Genomic DNA, 21,175 nt, shown 5'->3' with positions numbered 1-21,175 from the left:
TAGTTTAGTTTATTAGGATCCCCATTAGCTACTGCACATGCAGAAGCTACTCTTCCTGGGGTCCACATAAAACATACAAATACATGACAAAGTACAGAACAGTTATAGACAAGAACAACATAAAATATTACATTAAATTCAAAATAAAAAATATTATGCGGATTGACCTGCGATTTCTGGGAATTTGTGACAATGGAGAATGCACTGATCCTGTGGTATCAGAGACACATAAACAGATATATCTGATTGGAAACAACAGACAAACAAAGCGCAACTATGATCCCTGACAACAACAACTCTAGAGTACCGTTATCTGATAACTTTATTAACAAGTTAAAAAAAGACAATGAATTACAATATTTACAGAATATCCAGAGATAAAATGGAATACAATTGTAAACAATCATTCTAGGTAATATCACAACCCACCATCAGGAATCATTTTCACAGGAGAAAGGCAAGATGGAGAATCTAAAGTAGTCAAACAATAGAGAACAGTCTGAAGAGAAGAGGAGAGAAACATAAAGGAAACAAACTAAATTTATACATACAAGTATCCAGTGTGTTATGACGAGCAGGGGTTAAATTGGGAGGTGGGAGGAAGGGGTGAGACCAACAACCAACAGAGTCCCACCACCTTAGGGTACAGTGGACACTGTATACAGTGAGTATTTAATAGACTTCTATTAAAAATGGACCATGGAAATGCAACCAATTTGGGGGACAGAGAGACAGGACAGTTCCAACCACCTTACAAAATCCCAAATTAACCCCACTTCAAAAGCTTATTTCTTCAAACAAACATTTCTCTAATGGGTTAATGTTTAAAAAGCTAAGCTAGTCCTTTTAAAGGATAGGAGGAGGAGGGGTAAAAGATTCAGCACCAAATCACCCCCACGTTGTTGTTTTTAAAGGTAAAAAGAAAAGAAGACATATTTCTTATCAACCAGACGTTGTACAACAGCTTATTATAACATTTGGATTTGGGAGTCTGAAAAACAGCTCACTCCAAAGGTTTTTATGTTTTTACTTGATATTTTTTTGTTTGTTTGTTTAATATGAGACCAACACCTAAAGGAAAAAGGTAAACATTTCCTTTCTGAAACACCACAGTTTCAAACACTTGACAAGTAGTTTGTTTTTCTATACACAGCTGCATATCACATATGTACATGCATGACTCTCAGAATGCACCCTATAGGGGACTAGGATTCTACCAGAGCCATATATACATGTATTTATGTCTCTGGGTTCCAACCCCCTTTGCAACAATGGTTCGTTACTCAGGAAAGAAGCCGTCTAAATAGCCAGCTAAATATTTTGGTACCAAGAGCACGTTTCCATTTTTTGCGTTTCTCCTTTGATGGCTCAAAGGAGTTATATTACAGATACACTGTCAATCACTTTGTATTGGTTTGTTTGTAATGGTTCCAACCAACCAGTGTTGGAAAGAAAGCATTTCTATTGATGAAGCTTGAAATAATTGCTAATAAGGCTTTGGGGTATTTGAGCAGCAACTTCCAACATATACAATCTCTGCCTTATTTGTCAAAACAGCGTAGTCTAAAAGGAAGCATACAGAAGAACAGACTCTTCAGAATCAGCTCCATACACAATGATAGAATCATAGAATACAGCATTTTATACTGCAGAATGTAAGTTAAACACCCAAGTGTTCTACTTTCACATTGCTGGTCAGTCACATTTATAATCCTTTTCTCTAGCATACTTACAAGTTCTCTTACAAATGCTGTCACAATTATCTGTTGATGAGGTGAATTAGCTGCTTACATCATGCCATTTTCCTCACATTAATGTCAGAAAGAAAACTACAGCTTCTGGATGTACAGTATTCCCTCTATTTTCTTCTGACATTGATGACATGTACTGTATCACAGACTACAGTGTAGGTTTAAAACAACATCCAACTTGTTATCGATAGACAAAAATAGCAAGGAAATCAATGCCACAATAATAAACATAATTGATTCAAGCTGCTGGTTATCATGTTGTGGGGACACTTGTGTCAGTTCACTTTCAAATTTACAACTGTCAGAAGATGGACAATAGACAATAAAAGCAGTATTAAAGAGTGGAAGTGCTGGGAATGCCTAAGGCTGAAGGCATATTTATCATATTCAAGGGTACTACTGTATATAACAATTTGCTATATATAAACTTTGGGGCAAAAGTCAAGTCAATATTCAAAAAATGTAACAAATCAAAGTTTGGAATATACTATAGATAAATAAGGTGCAACTATTCCTCAAGGAATTATTCTACTTGATTAATAACACAAGGCTAAAAATAAAACATAAACTAATGTAAAGTTATCATCCGGGTCAAATCACAGAAACCGTTATACTGTATGTTTTACAGCTAGTATGAATGGGGTGGAGAGTGACAGCTGATCTAGGATCAGGTCCCCCCTGTCCATATAATCTAAAAGGCTAAACTGATCCTAGATCAGCTCTCCTACTCTGAGATGTTTTATGAATATGGGCCCAGGTCATGATGAGTCTCTCAACATTACAACACTAGATGATGGGATTATAAGGATATTAGGATCTAGTTGGTAGCAGTGAGGTTAAAAGCGGTCAGTGAACTAAATGCGGTAGCTCATACAGTAGGTTATCTATCTTTAATGAACCCCTCGTTTGGAACTTCCAAGGGGTCAGTAGGCCTACGTATATCTAAAAAGAATATTCCCCCAATTTCAACATTATTTCCCCAACATTCCTTCCCCCAATTTAGAACATGATTTTGGGAAATGTGACCCACTCTTTCTTTCTCCAAAATATCGTAGTTAGTAGACATGAACTTTAAACTGTAGAAACTGCAGATTTGACCTTAATGTGTGCTTTACAGTACCATTCACTATTGGTTACCAATATATTAACATCTGTCCTACGGGACTAGTGACTCATTTTAAGGTTTAGCCATTTAAAAAATGTAGGATGTAACACAACCTATAGTTTCCAATATGTAACACTTAAAATCTAACAATGCTCCAAAAGGTGACAATGCTTTTTTGTTTCCATAATTTTATTTTATTTCTTTAGCAGCCTATTTTGGATACCCAACCCAATATCAATATCAATCCAACCAAATGTACGGTCTCTAGCAAAGTGACTACAATGTTAGGCCAGAGTACTCTTCTCTTCCATCTTCATTTTTTGGTCTCAAGCATTTCTTTGTTGTCTTCCTCATTCAGATTGTTACTACTCTGTGATAGGTCGGAGGCATATTCTCTCTCCACCTCCATGCCGTTGCTAGATAGGTCCACTCGTCTGTCCGTCATCGTCACAATGGTCGACAAGCCAATAGGAGGCAGAGCTGAGGCTGATGCGTCTATTGCTGGGGTAGTGCTAGTGTCAGTTCTGCTGTTGGTAACAGTCCTGTATTGCGATGAGAGGGAGAAAGGTCAATGTCCATCACCACAGGAACATATTGGGGGAAAACAGGCAGAAGAAAGAGGAAGGGAGGAAGAGGGGTAAGGAGAGAGAGAGAGGGAGAGGTAGGGAGGGAGATCGGGAGGGAGAGAGAAAGTATGTGTGTGAGGCAGAGATCTAGGAAGATATGGAGGGAGAGAGGGAACGGGAGATGGAGAAAGAAGGAGAGATGGAGGTAGGAAGAGAGAGAGAGAAAGAGACTTACATGCCGTGTCGGAGGACGTGTCGTTCCCACTCTATGCTGTTAGTGAAGCAGCGACCACAGAACTCACAGGGGAAGCGCTTCTCAATGGAGGCAGTCACACTGCTGCTGCTGGGGGAAACTACTGGGTTATCTGGGGAACAGACAGAGATCAGCATGATGAGAGGGGCACATGATACGACATCAGCCCAGACAGATACAGCAGAGACCCAGTCATGTCAGATTACAAGGTTGGAGTGAATACCATTTAAATTCAGGAAGTAACTGAATCGGAATTTCAGTTTACTCTCTGAATTGACTGCATTAAAATGGGACTGACCCCAACCCTGTCGGTAACAGCCGACAGAGATTGATTTGGCATTGTTAGTCATATTGTTAGTAGTAAGTAAGTAGCCTTGCACGAGCCTTGGCTTTTGCGAACCGGAATGGCTCATAGGGCAGGAACCTGTCTCCTGTTTCTGTAGCGTGAGGCAGCTTTATGTACAAGTACACCGCCTGGACAGGACGCTAGTCTATCGCAGGGCCTTACCCCCAATCTATCTCCTTAATGCTGAGTTCCAAACGGAGACGCATCAGGTCCCATTTCTACAGTCTTTGGTATGACTCGGCCAGGGATTGAACTCACAACCATCCAATCTCAGGGCGGACACTAACCACAAGGCCACTGAGTTGTTAGTCATATCAATAATGATGATGAAGATCCTTGTTTACCTTTTGGAGCTGGCTTTTCTGCCTCTTCCTCTTCAATCCTTTTCTCCTCCTCCTTCTTCTGCTCTAGCTCTTCATCTCTACTCTCCTCCATCTCCACTTCATCCTCCACAATCTCTTCCTCCATCGCTCCTAATCCATCCTCCTCTCGCTCCTCTTCCTCCTCGGCACTACTGTTCCTCTCCTTTATAGCATCCAGCTGATCCAGGTTGACCCGCCCCATCAACTCAAAGTTACGGATCACCTGATCAACAAAAAAAGAGAGGTATGATTGATTGATTAATTAATTAATTGATTTATCAGTATGAGCAGTGTTGCAGTGGAGGGTAAACGCAGTTTACGTGCCTTTTTTTATTTTGCGCAAGGGTTTTCCCACATTTTGAGTAAAAATGCATTGAAAGTATAGGAAGAGTTACTTTATTCACTGTGAATGGCGATTTCTTTTCCCACTACATCACTGAGTATGATTAAATACACTAAGACCAATTGAAGCCATTGTTTTACAATCAAGGTATCCAAGCCTTTTGGGTTTTCATCTCTGAGGGTAAGGTGTGCCAAAACGGAACTGTATACAAGTTGATACGATCTCATGATTGTCTCAGGATGACATCCTTAGAAAACTGCCTGCTTTAAACAGTAAGTAGGTAATGTTGGATAATTTTATTTTAAAGCCGACCCATCCTACCAAATGTAAGCTCTCCGGGCAATTGTATTAAAACAGCTGACCGTAGGGGGTTATGTATCCCAGAGTAAAAACAGGGTTATGATATATCAACACATGTTTATGGACAGGAAGAGGACAGGGGGAGCATATGTGCCAGACAGGGTGCATGCTAGGACTTGTAGTTCTGAGTCTGACCTACCTTGTGCTCGTCTCGGAGATGTGTTTCCAGCTGGTGGCGCTGCCTGCTGTCATAGTAGCACAGCTGGCACTGGTAGGGTTTCATCTCATTGTGCTTGGTGATATGCAGCTGCAGGCTCTGGTCGCTGGAGCAGGTGAAGGTACACTTGTGGCAGTGGAACACCACGCCGGCCAGGTGGCGAGACAGCTTGTAGCGAGACACTTCCAGGGGCACCACACGCTCCTCTGGGGGAAGGAAGGAGAGGGTAGAGGGAGGGAGGGAGGGGGGGAGAGAGAAAGATATTACTATTGTGTCAACAGCATCACAGCACCTCCAACTGTGAAGTTGTAACTTAGTAAGTATAGCTAATCACTTTGGTGTGCGACAATACGGTGTGATCTCTAGCACTGCAAGACTAGTACAGCTTTGACTTTTAGGAGGACTCAATGAGATCCTCCCGCCTGGCACTAACAGTTATTTCCCTCTGAATTGTCTTAACAAAATTTGAGCACATAAAACAAGTAATCACAGGTTTTGGCTTGGCTTACCCCTGTGCAGGACAATGTGGTCGATCATATTGCTCTTGTATTTGGTGTGGTAGAGACAGAGGGGACAGCGTAGGTCTTTGGGACCCTCCTCAGGAACCACGGTGTGTCCTGCTTCCACGTGCATGGTGAATGTCGACCTGAGAAGAACAGAATAGATGTAGTGAGGCCGAATGGACATAAGAAGAAACAACAACCCAACCGTCATCGAAATAAGAAAAGGAAGATATAGGCTATTTCTCAATTTGTCTTTCCTTGATTTCTCACGTCCACTCTCCTCTCCACTTTCTCAAAATGTTTTGGAGGAGAAGGTCCGAAACGACGAACCTTGGATCCTCTCCTCCAATGCGGTTTGAGAAGGAAGAAAGAGTACGTGATTGAAATTGAAAAAGATGTTGTCACAGTAACATTAATTTCCTTACTTGGAACAGGTGAAGAAGGAGCAGTCTTTGCACTTGAACAGCTTCTTGCCTCCATGTCGGTCTCTGTAGTGGCGTCTCAGGCTCTGCATATATCCCGAGCTGAACTCACAGAACTCACAGGTCAGGATGCCGTCCGGCCGGGTGTCAGAGGTCGCAGCCTGGGGCCGGGCGGTGGGGCTGGAGGATGTCACATGACTACGAGACGCCACCTGGTAGTGACTGAGCTGCTGCCTCACGTCCGCCGTCTCATGCAGGTACCCAGCGTCTGAGAGAGAGAAGTGTGTCACTGTCAATATTGACAGTTCTGTAAGTCGCTTTGGATAAAAGGGTCTGGTAAATACTCATATCATATATTACAGAGAAGGGCTAAATGTAGACACGGTGAATGATAATCATGAGGAAATATTAGCATTAACCAGGATACAGTAACTTCCTAACACACTTCCAGGAACAGAATCTGAGAAGTGTGAGGATCTGAAGTGTGTTGGGTTTTGCTTCTAGAATTCCAGAGGAATGGAATTCAAACCCCACCACAGCTCTACTGTATCATCCCAGAACTGTGCCTGTGATTGTCAATGAGCAACCTCATCTACTTGTCCTACTTCCAGAGTACACCACATCAATAAATAAAACCAAGTGCCGGTAATAGGATGTCTGCATGTGAAAAATACTTCATTCAGCACAGTGGCAAGATGAAGCGAGCACAGAAAGACTGTTGTATGACTTTTTAAAATGCATTTCTTACTTTCTTACTTTGGAAAGAAAATTGGGTCCCGCTTTAAATTACGTTCAGCTTATAAAGGTTTCATAAAGCCTTCGTAAGCACTACGTAAATGTGTTACAAAGCATCTATAACCGTATGTCATGCTTTATAAAGGGTTCATAAATGTATCATTACTGTGTGACATAATCACCAATGTCAAATGTGACATAACCCTCGATGTCGAATATGATATAAACATGTGCTTTATAAAGGGTGACATGTTGTGCTGAAGGATGGCACACTCTCTAAAGTGAAGTCATGTTAGTCACATTACACCTAATCCCGTTTCCAGACCCTTCCGCCCAAATGCGTGGAAGGTCTGGTGGACCAACGCATCAAACTTGGCCTTCATTAGTTAAGGTTAAGTTTTAAATTCCATTTTAAGAAAAGAAATTGTGGCCATAATTATTACTTTGTGGCTGTGTTAAATAAAGACGACCAGCGGAAATTATGACAAATACTTTACTCAGTAAGGTCACTCCCATAGTGGGCGTGACCATAGAATTCTAAGGCCAACATTGACAACAAAGAAACAGCCATATCTCAGACTGGCGAATAAAAAGAAAAGATTAAGATGGGCAAAAGAACACAAACACTGGACTTTTTCTTTGCAACTCTTCCTAGGGCAGGGGGGGAATAGACGCAGCGTTGGTTCACTATGAGGATTTCACTGCCAAATATACATTCAATTCTCTGGCAACAGCTCTGGTGGACATTTCTGCAGTCAGCATGCCAATTGCACGCTCCCTTAAATATTTTGACATCTGTGGCATTGTGCTGTGTGACACAACTGCACATTTTAGAGTGGCCTTTTATTGTCCCCAGCACAAGGTGCACCTGTGTGATGATCATGCTGTTTAATCAGCTCATTGATATGCCACACCTGTCAGGTGGATGGATTATATTGGCAAAGGAGAAATACTCACTAACAGGGATGTAAACACATTTTTGCACCAAATTTGAGAGAAATAAGCTTTTTGTGCGTATGGAAAATTTCTGGGATCTTTTATTTCAGCTCATGAAACATGGGACATACACTTCTTAAGTATATAAAGTCAGACACTTTTTGTCATTCATAACGCATACATAAAGGCTTAATGATGTAAACACAAATGTATTAACACTTAGGGAATTATCACTAACAGCTAAAACAAATAAACATTAAAGACATGTTTAAACCATACATTTCCTTTTATTTTTAAAACAATACACATACATTTCCAAAAGTCCAGCAATGTAATTTCATTGAACATCACACAGGGCTGTGAACAGTGTAGCTTGTTCCTGAGCTGGCGGACGAATGGTTCTTGACACTGCATGCTGGAGGTAGCTACAGCATGTTGGTTCCAATCTTAGAAAGTTAGTAGGTCTGTTAGGAAATGCCTTTGTCACACCATATGGATAAGGACATTTCTGTGCTGCGCCAGAAATACTCTAAAAGGTGAGATGGGAAACTCCATTCGATTCATGTTATTATATTCCTCTTCATTTACAGATTCCATGACATGACTATGAGACATGGCTGAGTCTAGGGGGATTTACAGTAGCTGAGCCTGCTAGATACATTTCGTTAGCTAGCTATTTAGCGATTGTCACGACTTCCGCCGAAGTTGGTGCCTCTCCTTGTTCGGGGGGCGTTCGGCGGTCGTCGTCACCGGCTTTCTAGCTGCCACCGATCTACGTTTCTTTTTCCATTTGTTTTGTCTTGATTGTACACACCTGGTTCCCATTACATTATATAATTTCCCTATTTAACCCTCTGGTTCCCACATGGTTTTGTGCATGTTTAGTCTTTGTTTTGTGTCTGAGACTTATGTGAGCTGGTGTGTTTTCCCTGCGTGGAAATTAGTGTTGTTTATTTGTTCGAGTAAAGTACGTTGTTTACTCAGTTCTGTGTCCTGCGCCTGACTCCGTCCTACCGCTGCACATTGACACTTGATAGAAACACGCACCACATATGGAGTCAGCAGGTGCATCCAGTCCTCCGGTACCAGTGGAGGAGCGCGTCCAGCAGCACGCGACAATGCTCCAGAATCTTGGCACAGCCATGGATCGCATGTTGCAGACCATGGAGCGATGGGAGAGAGGGGGTGTTCCCACAACCCCATCAACTTCAGATCAACCCACACCGATGTCCACCCCTCCGTCACCTGGACCCAGTGGGATTCGGCTCTTGCTCCCGAGGGCATATGATGGGACGGCTGCTGGGTGCCAGGGGTTCCTGCTCCAGGTGGAGCTCTACCTGGCGACCATCCACCCGGCTCCGTCGGGATACGAGAGCGTGTCCGCCCTGGGAGAGCGCTTGAGTGGGCCAACGCCGAATGGGGAGGAATAGACTCAGCGTTGGTTCGCTATGAGGATTTCACCCGCCGCTTCCGGGCAGTCTTCGATCATCCACCTGAGGGGAGAGCAGCGGGAGAATGCTTGTTCCACCTCAGACAGGGGAAGAGGAGCGCACAGGACTTCGCACTGGACTTCAGGACCTTGGCTGCCAGCGCGGATGGAATGAGAGGGCCCTGATCGACCATTACCGGTGTAGTCTACGTGAGGACGTTCGTCGGGAGCTGGCATGCAGGGACACCACCCTTACCCTCGACCAGCTGGTGGATTTATCTATACAGCTGGATAACCTGTTGGCCAACCGCGGACGTCCGGGTCAGGGTCCGTCCATTCCATCCCCCAGCACCTCGGACCCTACCCCTATGGCGCTCTGAGGTGCTGCTCTAAGGGTGACCGGAGGGGGGTCGTTTCCTGCACCAACTGTGGCCGCAGAGGGCACACTGCTGGTCGGTGCTGGGGAGGTTCGCCAGGGAGTCGAGGCAGCAGGCAGGGCACTGGTGGATCATCCCAGGTGAGTAGGCACCCGACTCACCCAGAGCTCCCTGTTGCGCACATGTGTGTATGCATAGAATTTTCCCCGCATTCCCAGCATAAGGCGCTAGTAGATTCAGGCGCAGCTGGGAACTTTATTGACCATTCATTTGCACGTAGATTAGGGATCCCTATTTTTCCTGTTGATGTGCCCTTCCCTGTACATGCCTTAGATAGTCGTCCTTTAGGGTCGGGCCTGATTAGGGAGGTCACAGCTCCACTATGTATGAAAACGCAGGAGGGTCATGAGGAGAGAATTAGTCTCTTCCTGATCGATTCTCCTGCGTTTCGTGTGGTGTTGGGGCTTCCCTGGTTGGCCTCTCATGACCCCACTATTTCGTGGCAACAGAGGGCTCTCAAGGGATAGTCACGTCAGTGCTCAGGGAGGTGTGTAGGTGTTTCCATAGGTGCAACTATGGTGGAGAGTCCAAACCAGGTCTCCACTATGCACATTCCCCCCGAATATGCCGATTTGGCTCTCGCCTTCTGTAAAAAGAAGGCGACTCAACTACCACCCCATCGACAGGAGGATTGTGTGATAAATCTCCAGGTAGGTGCAGCACTTCCCAGGAGTCACGTGTATCCTCTGTCTCAAACATATGTCTCCGAATCTCTGGGACAGGGATACATTCGGCCTTCCACTTCACCTGCCTCCTTGAGTTTCTTTTTTGTGAAGAAGAAGGATGGAGCTTTACGCCTGTGCATTGACTATCAAGGTCTAAATCAGATCACTGTGAAGTACAGTTACCCACTGCCTCTCATAGCCAGTGTGACAGAGTCATTGCACGGGGCGCGCAACTTCACCAAATTGGATCTCAGGTGCGCTTACAACCTGGTGTGTATCCGGGAGGGGGATGAGTGGAAGACGGCATTTAGTACCACCTCTGGGAACTATGAGTACCTCGTCATGCCGTACGGGTTGATGAATGCTCCATCAGTCTTCCAATCCTTCGTAGACGCGATTTTCAGGGACCTGCACGGGCAGGGTGTAGTGGTGTATATGCATGACATTCTAATATACTCCGCTACACACGCCAAGCATGTGTCCCTGGTGTGCAAGGTGCTTGGTCGACTGTTGGAGAAATGTCTGTTCTTCCAACAGTCCGTCTCCTTCCTAGGGTACCGCCTGTCCGCGTCAGGGGTGGCGATGGCGAATGACCGCATTTCAGCCATGCGTAATTGGCCATCTACAACCACGGTAAAGGAGGTGCAGCGGTTCTTAGGGTTTGCCAACTACTACCAGAGGTTTACCCGGGGCTTTGTTCAGGTAGCGGCTCCCATTACCTCCTTGCTGAAGGGGGGACCGGTGCGACTGCAGTGGTCAGCTGGGGTGGACAGGGCTTTTGGTCACCTGAAGGCTCTGTTTACCTCGGCTCCCGTGCTGGCTCATACTGAACCCTCCTTTGCATTCATAGTAGAGGTGGACGCGTCCGAGGCTGGGATAGGAGCTGTGCTGTCTCAGCGCTCGGGTACGCCACCAAAGCTCCGCCCCTGTATTTTCTTTTCGAAGAAGCTCAGCCCGGCGGAGCGAAACTATGATGTGGGGGACCGGGAGCTGTTAGCTGTTGTCAGGGCTCTGAAGGCGTGGAGGCATTGGCTTGAGGGGGCTAAACACCCTTTCCTCATTTGGACTGACCACCGCAATCTGGAGTACATCCGGGCGGCGAGGAGACTGAACCCTTGCCAGGCAAGGTGGGCCATGTTTTTCACCCGTTTTGTTTTCACCCTATCCTACAGACCAAGTTCCCAGAACGCTAAGGCAGACGCACTGTCTCGGATGTATGACACAGAGGAGCGGTCCACGGATCCCACTCCCATACTTCCGGCTTCTTGCCTGGTGGCAACGGTGGTATGGGAGGTTGACGCGGACATCGATTGATCTGTTGGGCCAACACGTCACCCTCCTCTGGTCATCCTGGCATCGGTCGGACAGTGCGCTGTCTTGGTGGGAAGTACTGGTGGCCCACTTTAGCTAAGGACGTGAGGGTTTATGTTTCCTCCTGCTCGGTGTGCGCCCAGTGCAAGGCACCTAGACACCTGCCCAGAGGGAAATTACAACCCCTACCCGTTCCACAACGGCCGTGGTCACACCTAACATGGACTTCGTGACGGATCTTCCTCCGTCACAAGGTAACACCACGATCCTGGTCGTTGTGGATCGGTTTTTGAAGGCCTGCCGTCTCCTTCCTTTGCCCGGAATCCCAACGGCCCTACAGACTGCGGAGGCCCTGTTTATCCACGTCTTCCGGCACTACGGGGTGCCTGAGATTATAGTGTCTGATCGGGGTCCCCAGTTCACATCAAGGGTCTGGAGGGCGTTCATGGAACGTCTGGGGGTCTCGGTCAGCCTGACCTCAGGTTTTCACCCCGAGAGTAATGGGCAGGTGGAGAGAGTTAAACAGGATGTGGGTAGGTTTCTGCGGTCCTATTGCCAGGACCGGCCGGGGGAGTGGGCGGCTTTCATTGCTGTGAAGTCACCAAAATGATTTGAAATAACGATTGAGGTAGCTATGTAATCTAACTCAACACTTAACTACTACAAACTAATTTAAATTACAATAAATAAAGGTACATTTACTAGTTTTTCACAGTCCAGTGGCACCACAAGTGGACATTTGATTTGCAAACTCATCACATGTGTGCTTACTGCACTACAGAAACACCGCTAACCACACAACAGTGCAGGGCATGAGCACTGAATTAAAGGGCAACTAGACTCAAAAATTGAAGTTTCTTAGATTTTTCCCAGACCTCAAAAGTCGTCCCCAATTTGGTTGTTTTTCTATTTAAAAAAGTGTGAAAAGAAAGTGTGGGAAAACCAGAATTTTGGGGGGGAAATCCGAAACCTGGCACGATAGCTCGTCATCTTAAAAATCAATTTACACTAGTATCACTACGATCACATACAGTCAAGCAACAGACAAGATCGTTCATAGCTTAAAACTCTACACCTAATTAAAAGGTTAGCAAGCAATCCACCAGCTTTACCATGTTACCAAGCCACAAAGATTAAGAGAGTGAGAGAGAGAGAGATATTTGATATGCTCTGGTCCTCCTCAATGCTTCATTTGTCTGCTGTAGCCAACGGTGACATGGCGGTTGCATTCCATAATGCTTCTCTGCTCTGCTCTTAATGTGTTCCATGTTCTGTGTTCCACTTCCACCTAGAGGGAAAATTCCATTGTGCCAGCAGCAGATGACAGCTGCCAAGAACATTCTAGAACAGAGCGGACGGTCGGTTGGACACATGGAGAGTCAGGCACCTGACACGCTAGTTTAGCACCTTCTGCGAACCAGTCATGGGTACAATCAGAAAGATAGATGCTGTTTGATCAGGTCTAACAACGTGAATCCTGTGATTTCAGAGGAAGACCATGCTTTTACTCCTATCACAATATTTCCGAAAGCGGTGAAATGGGCTGCCCTGCTGAGTTCTGATGCTCTCCAGCCTTCAAACGAACAAGCCTTGTACTGGTAGTAATTGAAAATGTGTATTTGTGTCAACAGCTCCTAAACTGCATATCAGCGAATAAATGATAAATTAGGGCTCATTTGAAAAATAGATGTCAATCTCAATGTGACTTTCCTGGTAAATAAATAATAAATAAATAATAAATCAATCAAACCAAAAACTCTAAGATCAATAAAAGTCCCCCAATCTGTTAAATGCTACAGATGGAGCTCTTACCGTCAAGGTCAGAGGTCAGGGGTGTCTGGTGAGGATCTGAGCCCAGCCTGAAGGGCCTGATCTGGGGGTCGTGGCCGGCCTGTGGAACCTGGGTGTGGGTGGTAGCGCCAGCACGCAGCTTGGGGAGGGTCAGGGCCTGCCCATGGTCCCTCAGAGAGTGCTCCTTCAGCTGGCTGATAGTCATTGAGGAGAAGGGGCAGGACAAGCACTTATACGTGTTCTCGCCTGTAAAATAATAATAATAGAAGGGTTTTATAAAGCGCTTTTTAAGGACCTAAAGACGCCTGTGTGTGTCAAGAGTAAACAGGAATGAAATCAATATTTCATGAATCTCGCAGTTCTATTATGACCCCCTCGGGCATTAATAATTATCGCCCGATGTCTAAACTGTCTTGCCTGGCAAAATTCTTTGAATCTTTAATCAACACTCAGAACTTTGAATACATTTTGAAGCTAGAAAATATCTAAGTGTCCATCAGTCTGGTTTCAGGCCAGGTCATACCACTATGTATATCTGCTGCTTCTTTGGTAATAAATGACATTGTAAATAGCATTGACAAAAGGCGGCATTGTGCTGCCCTTTTTATAGACCTGTCGAAGGCTTTCGACACTGTTGACCGTCCATTATTCATTCTTAGACTGTCTGAAATTGGCCTGGGTCAGGCAGCCTGCAATTGGTTTGAGAATTACCTGATAGACAGGACACAATGGGTTTCTTCTGATGGTGTTAAGTCAGGTTTCCTTGACATTACGAAAGGTGTTCCGCAGGGGTCGATTTGAGGTCTTGTACTTTTTACTGTCTATGTAAACAATATTTGTCTTTCTGCATTTTTTTTTTACATACACCTGTATGCAGATGACACCAGTCTCAACGTCAACAGTGAAGAGGCGACTCCGGGATGCTGACCTTCTAGGCAGAGTTGCAAAGAAAAAGCCAAATCTCAGACTGCCCATCTAGGCGTCTGTTTCTCAAACTAGACACTCTAATGTATTTGTCCTCTTGCTCAGTTGTGCACCGGGGCCTCCCACTCCTCTTTCTATTTTGGTTAGAGACAGTTTGTGCTGTTCTGTGAAGGGAGTAGTACACAGAATTGTACGAGATCTTCAGTTTCTTGGCAATTTCTTGCATGGAATAGCCTTCATTTCTCAGAACAAGTATAGACTGACGAGTTTTAGAAGAAAGTTATTTGTTTCTGGCCATTTTGAGCCTGTAATCGAACCCACAATTGCTGAGTTTTCAGCTGTGCTAACATAATTGCAAAAGGGTTTTGATCAATTAGCCTTTTAAAATGATAAACTTGGATTAGCAAACACAACGTGCCATTGGAACACAGAACTAACGGTTGCTGATAATGGGCCTCTGTACGCCTACGTAGATATTCCATAAAAAATCAGCCGTTTCCAGCTACAATAGCCATTTACAACATTAACAATGTCTACACTGTATTTCTGATCAATTTGATGTTATTTTAATGGACAAAAAAATTGCTTTTCTTTCAAAAACAAGGACATTTCTAAGTGACCCCAAACTTTTGAACGGTAGCGTACGTGTCACCAGACCCAATCGCAGGGATGGCTAACTCTAGAGGTTCCGTTGATCACTACAGAATTAGGTCAATCTTTCTGCACTTTGATGCTCTGGTGCATCTAGGGCAGTTCAAGTTGTTAATGAATGTTGTACATTTTATGAATTGTGCTCATGCAGGGCTTGGTCTCAATGGGACTCCTTGCTAAAATAAAGGCAAAAAATATATATATATATGTTATGAGCACTTAATATAATTTCATTAAAGCCCAAGTCACAGTTCAAACCAACTAAAAAGAAAAGACTGATAGTGCAAAAGAAAGGACTATCTCTCTTTGGCAAAGGATCAGAAACTGTCACGAGTTACAAAGCCAGAACCCAGAAGCAGACCAGGACAAGGTAAGTTGAAACGAAGGTGAGTGTTTATTTACAAATTCAAGAGTGATGCTGAATAATCCAGGGAACAGAGCGGGCGGCGTTGATTAGTTGTTGGGGGTGCAGTGGTTGATCCAATCATGGCTCGGCAGCCGCCGACCACCAGGCAGAGGTTGGATGAAGGTTCCGGACGAGTGATGTTCATGGCTAACGATCCGGCAGGGAATGGATGTTAGGCCAGAGCCTAAGAAGGGTGATGATCAGGACCAGGTGTGCAGATTGCTGATGGGATGCAGGTGCGGAAATCAAGAGAGCTCCCCGGAGCGTTCCAGAACCCTCGGGAAACTGGAGATCACGAGCAGAAAAACTAGTCCACAGACAGGACCCGACTCAGACTGCCGGGATTGTTACAGTACCCCCCCTCCGACCGAACGCCACCGGGCGGACTCCCGGAGCGCCAGGATGGAGGCGGTAGAAGTCACGGATGAGGTCAGCATCTAGGATCTGTCGCCGCGGAATCCAACTCCTCTCTTCAGGACCATACCCTCCCAGTCCACGAGATACTGGAAACCCCGGCCCCGCCGTCTGGAATCCATGATGCGTCGCACCGTGTAGGCAGGACCACCTCCGATCATCCGAGGAGGAGGAGGAGGAGGCGGAGGAGGCAACAGAGGACTGAGGAAAACAGGCTTGAGGCAGGAGACATGAAAGGTGGGATGGACTCTGAGCGTCCTCGGGAGTTTGAGTCGAACTGCCACCGGATTGATCACCTTCTCCACCACAAACGGACCAATGAACTTCGGTAACAACTTCCTAGACTCAGTCCGTAAAGGAAGATCCCGTGTGGCCAACCAGACCCTATCTCCGATGGTATAGGTGGGAGCGGGGATCCGGCGACGATTCGCCTGGAGCTGATACCGGTCCGAAACTCTAAGGAGTGCCTTTCTGGCCCGATGCCAGGTCCGGTGGCAACGACGAATATGGGCCTGAACAGAAGGCACTGAGAGCTCCTTCTCCTGAGAAGGGAACAAGGGAGGTTGGTAGCCATACAGGCACTGGAAGGGAGACATCCCAGTGGCAGATGTAGGGAGAGTATTGTGGGCATACTCAACCCAAGGCAACTGAGAGACCCAGGAGGTGGGGTTGGAAGAAGCCAGGCAGCGTAGCGTGGATTCCATCTTCTGGTTGGCTCTCTCCGCCTGACCATTAGATTGGGGGTGAAAACCAGATGTGAGACTGACTGTAGCTCCAATGGCCAAACAGAAGGACTTCCAGACAGCAGAGGTAAACTGAGGGCCACGGTCGGAAACGATATCACTGGGCAAACCGTGGACCCTGAAAACCTCCCTAACCAGGATCTCGGACGTCTCCGAGGCAGAGGGAAGCTTGGCAATTGGCACAAAGTGGGCGAACTTGCTGAATCTGTCCACGATAGTCAGAACGACCGTGTTCCCCTCAGAAGCGGGCAACCCAGTGACAAAGTCCAGGGCCAGATGCGACCATGGTCGCCGGGGAATAGGAAGGGGGTGAAGTAGTCCAGAGCTGGGCCGATTGGTACTCTTATTCTGCGCACACACTGGACAGGCAGCAACATAACCCCGAGTATCTCGGCCATGGCAGGCCACCAAAAACGTCTGCGAAGAAACGCCATCGTCCGAGCCACGCCAGGGTGACAAGCCATCTTGCTGGCGTGGGACCATTTGAGGACCGCAGGACGAACCGACTCAGGCACAAACAACCGACCGGGTGGACCGTTACCGGGACCGGGCTGCGTCCGAAGGGCCGCCATCACCTCCTCCTCAATCTTCCACCTAACAGCTCCCACGACGCAGTTCCGGGGGAGAATTGTCTCGGTCTTGGACCCACTCTCCTCCGTCTTGGAGAACATCCGAGACAAGGCGTCCGCCTTGCCGTTCTTAGATCCAGGTCGGAACGTCAGGGAAAAAATTGAATCGTCCGAAAAACAACGACCACCTGGCCTGACGGGAGTTGAGACGTCTAGCCGATTGCACGTAAGCAAGATTCTTGTGGTCAGTCCAGACAATAAACGGTTGCTCCGCCCCCTCCAACCAGTGGCGCCACTCCTCCAAGGCAAGTTTCACCGCGAGAAGCTCCCGGTTACCCACATCGTAATTCCTCTCCGCAGGCGAAAGGCGACGAGAGTAGTAGGCGCAGGGATGGAGTTTACTGTCCGTGGAGCATCGCTGCGACAGGATGGCGCCAACTCCCACATCAGACGCGTCCCACTTCAACGACGAACTGACGGGCCGTGTCCGGTTGAGAGAGAATCGGTGCGTTGGTGAATCGCCTCTTCAAATCCAGAAACGCTCGATCCGCCTCCGGATTCCACTTGAAGCTCCTGATACTGGAAGTCAAGGCAGTTAACGGAGCGGCCACACGGCTGTAATCCCGGATGAATCTGCGGTAGAAATTTGCAAACCCCAAAAATCTCTGGAGCTGCAATCTCGTACCGGGCTGGGCCCATTCCAGAACCGCTCTAACCTTCTCCTGGTCCATCCTAATCTCTCCCCCTGGAGATGATGTACCCGAGAAAGGATGTCGTGTGGGCGTGAAACTCGCACTTCTCGGCCTTCACGAACAGGCGATTCTCCAACAATCGCTGCAGAACCTGCCGGACATGCTGGACGTGGTCGGAAGGTTCCTTCGAGAAGATCAGAATGTCATCCAGATAAACAAACACAAAGAGACCGATCATATCTCTCAGGACGTCGTTCACCATACTCTGGAATACCGCTGGAGCATTGGTCAGTCCAAACGGCATCACCTGATACTCGAAGCGACCCATCGGTGTATTGAAACCCGTCAACCACTCGTCTCCCTCTCTGATCCGGACCATGTGATACGCATTGCGTAGGTCTAGCTTGGTGAACACCGTAGCACCCTGTAAGGAGTCGAAGGCAGAACTCATCAAGGGCAGGGGATACTTGTTCTTGACCGTGATGTCATTCAACCCCCCGATAATCAATACACGGTCGAAGAGAGCCATCCTTCTTACCCACAAAGAAGAATCCTGCCCCCAGGGGTGATGACGAGGGACGAACGAGACCAGCAGCTAGGGACTCCTTGATGTAGGTCTCCAAAGCCTCACGTTCAGGGCGGGAGATACTGTATAACCTTCCCTTGGGGTAGACAGCTCCAGGGAACAGGTTGATGGCACAATCATATGGTCGGTGGGGAGGGAGTGACAGAGCCTTCTGCTTACTGAACACTTCCCCCAAATCGTGATATGTCTCGGGAACCAGGGACAAATCTGGGGTTTAGCCTCAATCACCTGACTGGGAACCGAATGGGGACAGGCAGTCTTGAGACAGTTAGCATGACAATCAAGGCTCCAACTCGTTACCTTGCCCGTCACCCAATCGAACGTGGGATTGTGTTCCTTCAGCCAGGGGTATCCAAGGACCAGAGGAACATGGGAAGACGGCAGAATGAAGAATGAAATCATCTCCGAATGATTCCCGACAACAGCATCTTAACCGGTTCAGTCCTCATCGTGATACGTGCCAGACTACTGCCGTTCAGAGTGGTCGCTTCAATGGCTTCCGGCAATTGCTCCTTGGAAAGCCCCAGCTGTTCCACCAACTCGGCATCAAGAAAGCTTCCATCGGCACCTGAATCGATAAAAGCGTTAATCGCTAAGCTCTGATTCCTGTTCACAAGGGTAGCCGGGAAACGGGGTCTGACAGAGGTATTGAGAGAGTCGAAACTGGCTCGCTAAAAGTCCTCCCAACTTTAGCGAGCCGCGCAGTTTGACGACCGCCGGGAACAGGTGGCGAGGTAATGTCCCGAACCACCACAGTAGAGGCAACAGTTAGTCCTACGTCTGAGTTGGCGTTCCTCCTTGGTTAACCCGTGCCGCCCTACTTGCATTGGTTCCGAATCGGGAGACAGGACCTCTCCACTAATCCTGTGTGGTGGACGATGATCGACGTATTCTGGTCCAATCCCCGACCCGACTGGAACCTGAGAAGCTGATCGATTGGACGGACCCCATTGCTTCTCCCTCCTTCGCTCTCGGACTCGATTATCCACCCGAATAGACAAGGCTACCAAGCTGTCCAGGTCACTAGGCTCCGGATAGGAGATCAACTCATCCTTGAGCTGCTCCGACAGACCCTGGTAAAAGGCCGCTTGCAGAGACTCCTCATTCCACCCACTCTCCACAGCCAACGTCTTGAACTCGATCACGAAGTCGGCCACGCTGCGAGTTCCTTGGTGAAGCGAAAACAGGCGCCTAGCTGCGTCCCTCCCTCGGACGGAATGGTCGAAAAGCTTCCTCATCTCGGCCGTGAACCCCTGGTATGAAGCCATGCAGGGGTCTTGTCGTTCCCAAACGGCTGAAGCCCACTCCAGCGCTCGACCACGCAGCAACTCAATCACAAAGGCTATCCTAGCCTTGTCTGTGGCATAAGAGTAGGGCTGTAGATCGAACACTAACCCACACTGCATAAGGAAAGAACGGCATCTTCCCAGCTCCCCTCATATTTATCCGGCGTCGGAACCTTGGGCTCACGGAAGGACACCGCTCCAGACGCGGCAGGCGAGATGGGTGAAACCGGTAGTGGATCCTCCACCGGAAACTTGCGCTGGTTCTGGACCTCCGTCAGACCGGTAGAAAGGTTCCGAACTGCCAACGCGATCTCCTGTAGCTCCGTGCTATGATGGCCCAACATCTTCTCCTGATGGGTAATGGCATGGCGAACAGAGTCCAGGTCCGCTGGGTTCATTACTGGCCGGATCGTTCTGTCACGAGTTACAAAGCCAGAACCCAGAAGCAGACCAGGACAAGGTAAGTTGAAACGAAGGTGAGTGTTTATTTACAAATTCAAGAGTGATGCTGAATAATCCAGGGAACAGAGCGGGCGGCGTTGATTAGTTGTTGGGGGTGCAGTGGTTGATCCAATCATGGCTCGGCAGCCGCCGACCACCAGGCAGAGGTTGGATGAAGGTTCCGGACGAGTGATGTTCATGGCTAACGATCCGGCAGGGAATGGATGTTAGGCCAGAGCCTAAGAAGGGTGATGATCAGGACCAGGTGTGCAGATTGCTGATGGGATGCAGGTGCGGAAATCAAGAGAGCTCCCCGGAGCGTTCCAGAACCCTCGGGAAACTGGAGATCACGAGCAGAAAAACTAGTCCACAGACAGGACCCGACTCAGACTGCCGGGATTGTTACAGAAACTTTGGTCAGAAAGAAACTCTTTTGAGAGTTGCTTTATCCAACTTAGTATAGAGTTGAGCATGTCAGTCAGTGTTCAGACTTTGAGTAGCACAAGACACAAAAATCTGCCTCTGTCCCCAATTTTCAATTTTTTACACTTTTTATGATGACCACCCCGAGTCCATTCAAGGGCAAATCGATTGGCTTGATACTATATTGTAAGGCCAAAAGCTTTCAGCCAGATAGACAGAGCCAGTGCCTGCCGACAGATCTGAAAAGAGGGGTGTTTACACTAATTTTCTGCTAATCTACCCTTGAATGACTTTTGCACCTTATCGAGAGAACCAATCACATGCCACAAGCTACCCACTGGGCACACCACGTCATTTCAACGTGGACATTTTGGTAATATTTGGTTGAGATGTTGATCAATGAGATTTCAACCTTTATTCACCCACTCAAAAGGACAGCAAGTAGTTTGTTGAATTCCCAATGTGTTATCCCTATGCTTTCAACCATCTAAAAGAACAACCAAATTCCAATAAAAAAAACAATGTTTGATTTTTGGTTTAGTTGTCTTAAACGTGTTATTACTGCGCT

The 21,175-nt window shown here is 47.1% G+C and overlaps 1 protein-coding gene across 3 annotated transcripts in view; it reads right to left on the bottom strand.

The window, feature by feature from the left end:
- Positions 1 to 304: 304 nt before the first annotated feature.
- Positions 305 to 21,175, bottom strand: part of LOC121582889 (zinc finger protein 462) — a 92,963-nt gene continuing 72,092 nt past the window's right edge. For 2 of the 3 annotated variants that reach the window (XM_041899043.2, XM_041899044.2), the window contains exons 7-13: positions 13,494 to 13,718; positions 6,172 to 6,436; positions 5,753 to 5,889; positions 5,226 to 5,449; positions 4,366 to 4,606; positions 3,658 to 3,787; positions 305 to 3,398 (exon numbers count right to left, since the gene is read on the bottom strand). In XM_041899043.2, coding sequence (XP_041754977.2) covers positions 3,170 to 3,398; positions 3,658 to 3,787; positions 4,366 to 4,606; positions 5,226 to 5,449; positions 5,753 to 5,889; positions 6,172 to 6,436; positions 13,494 to 13,718 — 1,451 coding nt within the window. In that variant the 3' untranslated portion in view covers positions 305 to 3,169. The remainder of the gene's footprint in view (positions 3,399 to 3,657; positions 3,788 to 4,365; positions 4,607 to 5,225; positions 5,450 to 5,752; positions 5,890 to 6,171; positions 6,437 to 13,493; positions 13,719 to 21,175) is intronic. The other variant, XM_041899045.2, reaches the window with a different exon arrangement.

Source organism: Coregonus clupeaformis, chromosome 15 (genome assembly GCF_020615455.1).
Source record: "Coregonus clupeaformis isolate EN_2021a chromosome 15, ASM2061545v1, whole genome shotgun sequence".
Lineage (NCBI taxonomy): Eukaryota > Metazoa > Chordata > Actinopteri > Salmoniformes > Salmonidae > Coregonus > Coregonus clupeaformis.
The sequence above is the reverse complement of the archived record's forward strand: the minus strand, read 5'-3'. Positions and strand labels throughout refer to the sequence as shown.